Here is a 9662-nt window from a genome sequence, read left to right on the forward strand (position 1 = left end):
TTGTTATCCGGTTGGTGTTTAGAAAAAAAGAGCTTAGCACAGCCTCGGCCCAGCGGCAGCAGCACCCTTAAAAAATGGAAGTTACTCTCAAATTTGAGCTGATATTGAACTAAGAAAACCCAACCTAAAACCAAAATTAGACACCATAAATGATCGGCATGTCTCAAATCTCCCTCTATACGCTACAACAGTACTAGCAAATCTTCCTCAAATCTTCTTCTTCAATTCCTTAGTCCCCTGTTGCCGAGGCCGACTTGCTACAGTTTTCCTACACTGTAAGCCTGTAACTTGTAAGTATTTTTGTATTTGAGTCTCTCGATCTCTAATTTTTATTTGAAACTATAAACTTTTGAGTATCCTCATATAAAGAGTTAAAAAGACGATTAGACAAAAAAGAGAAAAAAAAAGAAGAAGATAGAGATAAAAAAGAGAGGAAGAAGAGTAGACTGTGAGTGAAAACTGAAAGTGAATATGAAAAGTGATAAGAAAAGGCTGAAGACAACCGTGAGTGAGAAAGTGAGCCGTGAGGACACGTGTCTTTTTTTTTTTTGTGGTTCTTTGTTGATATTTTGAATTTTTGATAGTCTAAGGGTGCATAGGATGCAATTTTAGATACTTTGTATTTTGTATTTTTTTTTTTTATTAGTGCTTACATGTTAACTGATATATCAATTTGGCATATATTTATGAAGTTTCATTGATACTTTTTTTGTGATACATATGTTATGTTATAATTTATATTTTGAATTGTAATTACCATACTTTTATATTTTATAATAAAAAGAACAAAAATAATTATTTATCATTATATTTTATTATTTTAATTCCACCCATACTAAAACAGTTTCCTAGCTCCGCTACTGTTTATTGTCACTGGTGGCTTGGGGTCTTGGCATCCGTGCCAACAATTAATAGGCCCACGTCATTCATTTATGTATTGCCTCCACGTACTTGCATTCTTAGGTGTTTATTGTTGGGTTATCCGGACCTAGTCTATTGTAATTTCCTTTTCTTTAAGTCTAAAGCTTATCTTCAGCTTTAGTTTGTAATTTTTTTCACGTATTTCTTAAAAGAAAAAGAAATAAAGAAAAAAAAAAAAGTAGGCATGTGACGACTGTTAAAAGCCACGTAGTACTCCCTTTTATCAATGAGAAGTAACTTGTGAAGACTTACATTACTCTAATTTCCCCATGCTTAAATACCTTAATAAATCTAAACAATATTAAAGTGCGTTAGACATTGCAATTTTGTAGATAAAAAAAATAAAATGTAATTTGAAACCAAATCATATAAAATGAATATAGTTTGTGATTGTATTTTTAAAAAAAATTACAATTTGAAAATACAGATATTTTGCATTTTCAAGTCACATGTAAGTGTGTTTTTTTGAAAACGTACAATTTTAAAAGTTAAACTGTGATTTTAAAGAATCAAAATGTGTTTTTAAAAATCACGTTTTTAAATCGCACATTTTAAAATTATTATGACAGTTTCTAAGTGAATATCTCTAACATCTCCTATGGCACCCTTCAAACAACCTTCTTCTAGAAATCACTGCAAACACAAAAGAAATCAGGTAGAAGAACTTGTTGAAGCCGCCGCAGACGATAGCTCCAATTATCTTTAGAGAGAAAATTTCAGGAAGACTTGTGTTTCAGTATGCGTGTTGCGTACGTAAAGAATACCTCCTACCTCTTTCTTTTTTCTTTTTTCTCTTACAATATTTGACTCAGTCTACTAGATGATGATGTCGAGTCCATCCTTTCCTACCTTCTTCTTCAGGGGGTTAAACCTTCTCTTGTTCCCTTTTTTTCCTACATTTCGTTGTCCTACCATTTAATTCGGCAGTCATTAATTGTCCCATTAGTTGCTTTCATGTCCACTCAATCCTTCTTCCGCTTAGCGTTTTCGGGGCTCTTGGAGAGGAGAGTTCATAAGAAGTCGGAACATTCTAGAATTACAACAAAGTGTATTATAAGTGCACAATTTTAAAGTATATTGAGATAAAGTCCACACATAATACACTTGTAGTGCATAAATCATTCCCCTAAGAAGTCACCCGCGATTGTTCGAATGGTTGAGGCGATCACCAACTCGATAACCAGCTCGGGTCGCTACCCATTTGTCCTATGTGGTGTGAGTGACAGTTAGGCATTTTTTTTCTTTAGTGAGCGATGATTGGTCCCAGCCCGATGTCGACTCTTTGGCGGGCCCCCTATAGCTAAGATGTGGACCATACCTGCGAGGCCCAAATCTTTGCTCCATTTGAATGAGATTTTGGATACGGGTTGTACTTACCCAGCCCATCTCCCCACAAAAATCATTATTTTTATATTATACTTACTAAAATTGTAAATCCAAAGGAACCTAGTACATCTTTACAAATTCTTTCTGCATCCATTACATATCAGAAAGACCGGTGGGAGAGACTCTCTCATCCAGCCCTAAAGAAAAAACTCTAAGAAAACAGATCTGAGAGGAGGAGGGAGCAGATCTGCTCCCTACACCTCTCAATTTCCCTTTCTACTCTCCGCTTTTACCCTCTCCCTCCAATTCTGGTTTTTTCCTTCTGTTTGCAGCTGTTCTCCAACCCAATTAGCAATTTTGGCATCTCCGCTATGCATCTGTTCATCTACTTCCATGTTGTGCCGTTCATCTCCTCTATGGTCACTTCTGCTGTTTGTTGGTTATGTTTTTGCTTTGAATAATAGTTTTATTTTCTATAAATATGTTCTCATGAAAGATTTATGGGATGAAGGTTAGTCAAGTATGATGAGTTATCCCTCACAGCCTGGATAGTTCGGTGTGAAGAATTATCTCTCACGGCCGGTTTAAATAAATTTTTCTTGGATATTTGACTACCCTTGTCTTGGATCTAGTCTGCTCGTAGTAGATCTGCTTTTTAATTATTTCTGTACATTGGTTAGCGAAAGATAAAAGTCATAGATATCACTCTATTGTAAGAATTTTGTTTGTATCTATAACTTTGTAATCTTATAACATGTGACTATCATTTTACAGAACTTTATAGTTTATAATGTAAGAATTTTTATGTTTGTAATCTTTATTTAATAAAATTATGGGGTAATTATCTTTTCCCCCATCAACTATCAGCCATTGTGAACATGCCCCCATGAACTGACACCTCGACCAAAAGAGAGCATCCAACTACCAACTTTACACACTTTGCCCCCTTCCATCAAGGAATTTCGTTAACTTGGACGAAATATTCCATTTTTTGGTATTAATTTTGATTTAAAGACCAAAATGTCCTTCAACAGTAATTAATAAAAAAAATATTAAAATTAATATGTTTAAAAAAGTTGAGGGCATTTCTGTCTTTTTACGAATTAAACTGACGAAAGGGGCAAAGTGTGTAAAGTTGGTAGTTGGATGCTCTCTTTTGGTCGATGTGTTAGTTTATGGAGGCATGTTGACAATGGCTGGTAGTTGATGGAAAAAAAAAAGTAATTACCTCTAAAATTATCAAATCTTTCCTTAAAAAAAAAAAAAAAAAAATGTACATCCTGGCAAGGCGTTTCTTAGCAATCAATGTCGCTGGGCCAGTTGAAAAGGGAGAAATATCAAATATAGGAAAGAGTCTTAACACTCTCTCTCTCTCTCTGCTTTCTTTTTCTCCAGAACCTTCTCCCTTACAGTGGTGTCCTTGGCCGGGGGAGGGAGGTTCCAAACCTCCCTCCTCCCGGTTTTTCTTCTTCTCTTAGCCCTCAAAGGGCTAAGAGAGGTTTTTTGGTTCCTCCCTGGTTGTTCCAGTGGAGGCTAGAGTCTCCTAGTCACTAGGACTGTGGAGTTTTGAGTTCCCCGGACTTTTTCCGGTGGTGGTTTTTTAGTCTTCCTAGTCCGGTTGGTCTATGGAAGTTTGTATAGTTTTCTAGTTTCTTTTAGTTGTTTGTTCGTGGCAGGAAAACACTCCAAAGGAGCTCCAGCGGAGGAGAGCTCGCTGCTCGTGTTCTGGTGGAGAGATTTGGTTGTGCCTCAGTTTGTATCATTCTTTGAAGCCAGATCTGCGCTGATCCACCGCCTTTTAGTTGACACGCGCCCCCCAGCCATGTACGTCGTCGGCCTCTGGTGCTGCCGTTGTTCGCTGCGGACGAAAGGCTCATTGGGAGACGGCGCGTGGTCATCACGCGCCAGAGGGTTCTACTCTTTAGGCCGCGCGTGATGGGCACGTTCTGCATCTTTTGCCGTTCCTGGTGGTGCTCGGGGGTTTCTTTGTGTTAGGCTGTTGTAGGGGAAGGGCAGGTGGCGGCGCGTGTGGTACACGCGCCGTCGCCGGTTGTACTTTTTCTGCCGGCAGCTTCTGTGTGGGATGTTTTCTTGTATTTAGCCAGATTGTATTTGACAATGTGCTTTGGGTTGGATTTAGCCTAGTCATTGCTTTTAGCACAGATTGTTTATGACCGACTCCATAGTGCAAGTAGAGGTTTTATGTCAACGCAGAGACACCTTTCTGTTGGCTAGGCATATTTGTAGCAACTGTGGATATAATCTGTGTCATAGGGTAATTGTTATGGGATGTTCTTCTGTGAGTCCCTGTAATGGTATTGGGTCAAGTTGTGACTCTGTCTGTAATGTTGTTACCCTTTGGTGAATTAATGGAATGACTACATGTTCCCTCCAAAAAAAAAAAAAAAAAAAAAAAAGATGTCGCTGGGCCAGTTGGCCACACATACAGCTTAAACAACGCGATTGTCTTTAACAGCATATTTATTCAGAAAAATATATATAAACGACTGAATCAACCGTCCGTTTCACTGTGCCAACCGTCTAGTAGTATATATGTTCGGGGAATCCCATGTTGATCCGTTGGGTCCCACCTTCCCGTGTCAAAAATGTCTAAGAACTATTGGGCCCCACATGTTGCCTCCTCTTCGATTAGACCGTATCAGATGTTGGTGACAACTATTCAAGTGCCCCTCGCAATCATCCACCGTGACCACCCCCACTCCTCCGTACCATCTAAGCCAATAGTTTCTTGCCATGTTGCACAACCTTCTTTCTTTCTAATGTTTGATTTGAAATCTTTTAGATATCTTATTAAGATTTTATGATAAGAGTATTTGAATTTTACTTTTTCGGATAAAAATTATTTGATTAAATAATTAAATTTTAAAAAGTTTTAATGTAAAGTTATTTAAAATTTAAGTTTATTAATTTTTTTACACGATTTATAAACTCAACACAAAATTAGTTGTTGAAGTAAAAAATTTGACTAGTTTAATTAAATGATCGTATTAGAATTAAATTATAAAATCTTATACTCGTGCCTCAGCAATGACACAATCAAAATTCAACACGCAATATAAAAGATTAACAATTTTTAATACTATAAAAATTAGCGAGTTAATTGGGTTCAAATTAAATTATAAAAATTCCTCTCAATCTAGTAAACTCAGACGACAATACGCCGAAACAACACGTGGAGTCACACCAAAGCCTCTACGTTGTTGTTTCTTTTTCTGTAAGTTCGTCTACGTTGTTTCATTTAAAAGAAACACTTTCCATTTTATTGTACCAAAGCCTCGACAAGTTCAGTTCTTCACTGAATTCTGAGGCATTGGTTGAATTTAAGAAAAACCATGTCGAATCTCGATGACGATACGCCGAAACAATACGCGGGGCACTTTCCCCCAACTGTGCCCACAGCCCCTCCGGTGGCTGACTTGGAGAAAAACAGCCCCGGTACGACCCCAACAGGCCCACGGCCCCTCCGTCGACTGACGTGCAGAATAAGAGCCCCGGTACGACGTTCGCGGTCTCGGAGATCGTACAGCGATGGAAGAGAGAGGATTTCATGAAGAGTGGCTCGTTGGCCTTGACAGGACTGGCTTTACTGTTTTCTCTGCTGTCTTTTATCGTTATGGCCGCGAACAATCACGGCGACGGGATGGACTTCAATCAATATGAAACATACAGGTGGACTGGTGGAGTGATTTGTTTATTATAAGTGATTGTTGTTAATGGAATTTTTGAAAGTTTTGTTTTGATGGGGTGTGTTAACTTGGATTGGAATAGATATGTGTTGGCAATAGCAATTCTGTCGACCGTGTACACCGGCGGGAAAGCGTTTCGACAAGCTCTTGAACTTTGGGCAGGAAAGCGTATGTTTCAACAGCGTACCTCTGCCTTAATCGGCTTCTTTGGAGATCAGGTTGGTCTTGATTCTTTTTTATTTTTCTTCTGAGATGGCCTTCGGATTCATTTGACACTACGATTTTGTAGACGAAACAGGTTTTTTAAAATTATAGGTTTTGAAAACGCAAATCTAAACGAATCCTATACTAATCAATGGTTTAATGTCAATGTTGAGATCAGATTATGGCGTACCTGTTGATATCAGCAGCGTCCTCTGCTGCTTCCTTGACAAATCTCTTAAGAGAGGCAATAGACGGCATCGTCGGCATAGATACAGACTCTTCAGCAGTAGCATTTGTAGATACTTCATCAGCAAGCATCACCATGGCTTTCCTTGCCTTCTTCGCACTGGCGATGTCAGCCATGATTTCAGGATATAAACTATCTACTCAATCTTATATTTGAGACGGCTTTGAATTTTTTTTTTTTGTTGATGGTTAATGTGCTGTTATTCAATTGTTGTTTACTCTATATGTTTTGGAATTTGGAGTGCGTGGAACAAGTACTGTTTCGATGGAATTCTGTTTTTCCCAGAAAGCCCAGTAATTCAAATGCTTGAAGGAGTTCTTGCATGGAAAACTCGCATTCTGTGAGTTTGGGTGTTTTACAACTCTACGTGTTGTCTAGCAATACTATGTTTCTCTGTTTTTTTTTTTCCTTTTGTCTACGCCAATCTCGAATAAGTACAGACAGTCACTAAAAACCCATGTACTCCTTCTATAAAAAAGAATGAATGAGAAGTATATTTAAATTTAACTTGTGAGTTGCGATTTCTCTGTTCATGTTCTATAAAATTTTGTGGGAAAATTTTGGTATCAGAGACAGTGACTACTCGAAGCGGACATTCCTATGGAGTCAGACAACTCAGCCAGCAACAGCGTGAATCGTGATGATTTTGTTGCTTTGCTTGAAGTGGTTCATCAGTTGCGATCTCTTTCCAAACGCATGGATGTCGTTTATTTGACAAACCAGAGCGCCGCTCGGGAGAAAAGACGAAGGTCGAAGATACTGACGAAGGAGCACACCAGAAAACAACCACTAAAGAAAAAGGAAAAGAGGAATGCTATCGTTGTGGTGGACGTGGGCATTACGCTGTGGTATGTCCTACGCGCAGCCAAAAGCCCATTTTGTTATGCGACGGAGGGACTGAAAACGAACAAACCAGTCGTGGAGGACGAAGAAGAGAGGCTGGACAGATCAAATCTTCCCGTGCTGCGTCACAGTCCATCGGTTGATTATGTTCATATCAAATCATCTGTTGTATCCCTCCATACATGAGATTTGGTTCTCTGTTTTGTGAATTACGTTTGGTCAGAACTTACCTTCTAATAAGAAATTTTTTCTTTTTGGTGCTGATGTTTGAAAAGGTCTCGAGTGTTCTGTACAAATTTATTATAAATATAAAATAAGAGAAAAATAAAGGAATCAAAGAAAAAGAAAAGAAAGAGAATTTTGGGGTGGTTTAGCTTGGACAGGAATTTCCTACGAATCGGTTTATAAGAAATTTTATACAACCTAAATATAAGATTGACATGTCTCTATTTGCATGTGAGAAACACATGTTATTTTAATAGCCCGTGCTTCTCAAATATTTTTTATAGCATTAATAAAAAAACATGTACTTCTCACATGTTTAAAGAACACATGTCACTTTTATATGTGGGTCGTATGAAATTTCCTACAAATCAATTTCTAGGAAATTTCTATCCGTTTAGCCTTAAAGGCCTACGGCAAGTCGGCAACCACCACTATTAAAGGTGTAATAAACAAGATAAGGTAAACCAAATAAGGTAGAGAACTGATTATAAACAAAGAAGGAAACTAAATCAAAGGCTTAAGATGAAAAATAGCTAACATGGAAAATATTCTAACAAATTTGAACATTGTTTCCGTCATTCACCTCCTACGTGTTTGACCCTTATGTGAGAGAAATTTTAGAATATTTAACTAAACATTTAAATCAACTATTTCCTATCAGTTTAAGCTTTTGAAATAAATTATTGTTTAACAATTGGTAACTATGTTAAATTCAGTTCTTACTACTCAAGAAATCTTAATCACGTTTACGTTATCTAGTTGGTGGGATAATATATGAAGGGAAGAACGATAATGTTCTGGCTAGCCGAGCAGAATGTTTCATTTCTGTGTTTCTCACTAAGGAACTGATGCTGGTTTGACAAATATATATTGAGACAATCTTATTTGAATTCAGAAATCTGATAGATTGTTAAAGAACTGAAGAGAAAGAGACGAAAAAGATAATCTGAGCACAAAAAAGGTAAAGAAAAGAGTTCTTCAAGAGTAGAAAGTGGCACCAGTATGGAACATATCCTCCATGTTGAGGCATGTCTGGACATTATTTGCTTGTGCAGGATCTATTTGGGTTGCTTGGATACAAGCTTATATGCTGAAAGGGAGGAGTTTTTGGAGTGTAAGCATTCCCCAAAGTTGCACTTGATGTTGGGGAAAGATTCTTAAACTTAGGGGTATTGCTAAGAATTTTATTAAATTTGAAGTTGGTGATGGAAAGATGATTCATCTTTGGCAGGACAACTGGCATCCTCTTGGAGTGCTTTATGAGAGGTTTGGCTCTCGTGTTATCTATGATGCTCATAGTCGGTTGGATTCTAGACTTGATTCTATTCTTAGTAATGGCATTTGGTGTTGGAAGCCTGCTCTGTCAGAGGAGCTTGTTGATATACAGAGTCGGCTTCCTGAAGTTCAGCTTGGTTCTGTTGATAAGCCGGTGTGGACTATTGCTCGTAAGGGTTCCTATGTAAGTGCTGATACTTGGGATTTTTTTAGGGATAAGAAATCTGAGGTTGATTGGTGGCATGTTGTTTGGTTCCCTTTTGCAATTCCGAAACATGCCTTTATCATTTGGCTGGCTGTACAAAATAGATTAACTACTGGTGATTGGCTATTGGCTTGGGGTTTTCAAGGTGATGCATAATGTGTGTTCTGCAGGAATGGTGTTGAGAGTCGTGATCATATTTTTTTCATGTGTAGCTTTAGTGCTCGTATATGGAAAAATTGTATGCAAAGGTGCAATGATTTGTCTCCTTCTCTTGATTGGCAGAGGGTGTTGAATGACGGTTGTAGGACTTGGAAGAAGAAGACGATGGCAAGAGTTCTTTGTCGTCTGGTTTTGAGCTCTATTGTCTATAATATTTGGAGAGCCAAGAATGCTATTAAGTTTCAAAATGCTCCCAAAACTGAAGAGCAGATACTCAAGCAGATATTTTGGGAAGTTAGATCAAGAATTTCTGAAAGAGGAAAGTTTAAGAAGAATAGAGAGAATGTTAAGCTTTGTCATCTCTGGAATGTAGATGTTGCTATTCTCGAATAATCCAAGTTAGTGAGACATTGGTTGTTTTGGTTCTGCAGCAGTTTTTTTTGCTTTGTTTGTTGTTGTTTTGTTGTTTGTAACTTTGGTTCTTAGTTGTTAATAATATTGATCACTTATTCATCAAAAAAAGAAAGAGAGTGGCACCAGTAAGAACTCA

At 37.7% G+C, this 9662-nt stretch overlaps 1 protein-coding gene across 1 annotated transcript; it reads left to right on the forward strand.

Annotated features, from left to right (window-relative positions):
• Positions 1 to 5480: 5480 nt before the first annotated feature.
• Positions 5481 to 6912, forward strand: LOC133873816 (CASP-like protein 4B1). The gene is made up of 4 exons (XM_062311586.1): positions 5481 to 5679; positions 5733 to 5937; positions 6037 to 6172; positions 6337 to 6912. Exons 1-4 carry the CDS (start codon positions 5601 to 5603, stop codon positions 6559 to 6561), a joined length of 645 nt encoding a protein of 214 aa, XP_062167570.1. The 5' UTR covers positions 5481 to 5600; the 3' UTR covers positions 6562 to 6912.
• Positions 6913 to 9662: the final 2750 nt, after the last annotated feature.

This window comes from Alnus glutinosa, chromosome 7, assembly GCF_958979055.1.
Source record: "Alnus glutinosa chromosome 7, dhAlnGlut1.1, whole genome shotgun sequence".
Taxonomy (NCBI): Eukaryota; Viridiplantae; Streptophyta; class Magnoliopsida; order Fagales; family Betulaceae; genus Alnus; species Alnus glutinosa.

What these genes read in the sequence shown, in the direction of transcription:
- LOC133873816 (XM_062311586.1), top strand. Translation starts at nt 5,601, where the DNA reads ATGTCGAATCTCGATGACGATACGCCGAAACAATACGCGGGGCACTTT. An exon ending in GCCCACAGCCCCTCCGGTGG is followed by an intron (nt 5,680 to 5,732) that starts CTGACTTGGAGA and finishes CCACGGCCCCTC; the next exon opens with CGTCGACTGACGTGCAGAAT. An exon ending in TCGGCTTCTTTGGAGATCAG is followed by an intron (nt 6,173 to 6,336) that starts GTTGGTCTTGAT and finishes TGTTGAGATCAG; the next exon opens with ATTATGGCGTACCTGTTGAT.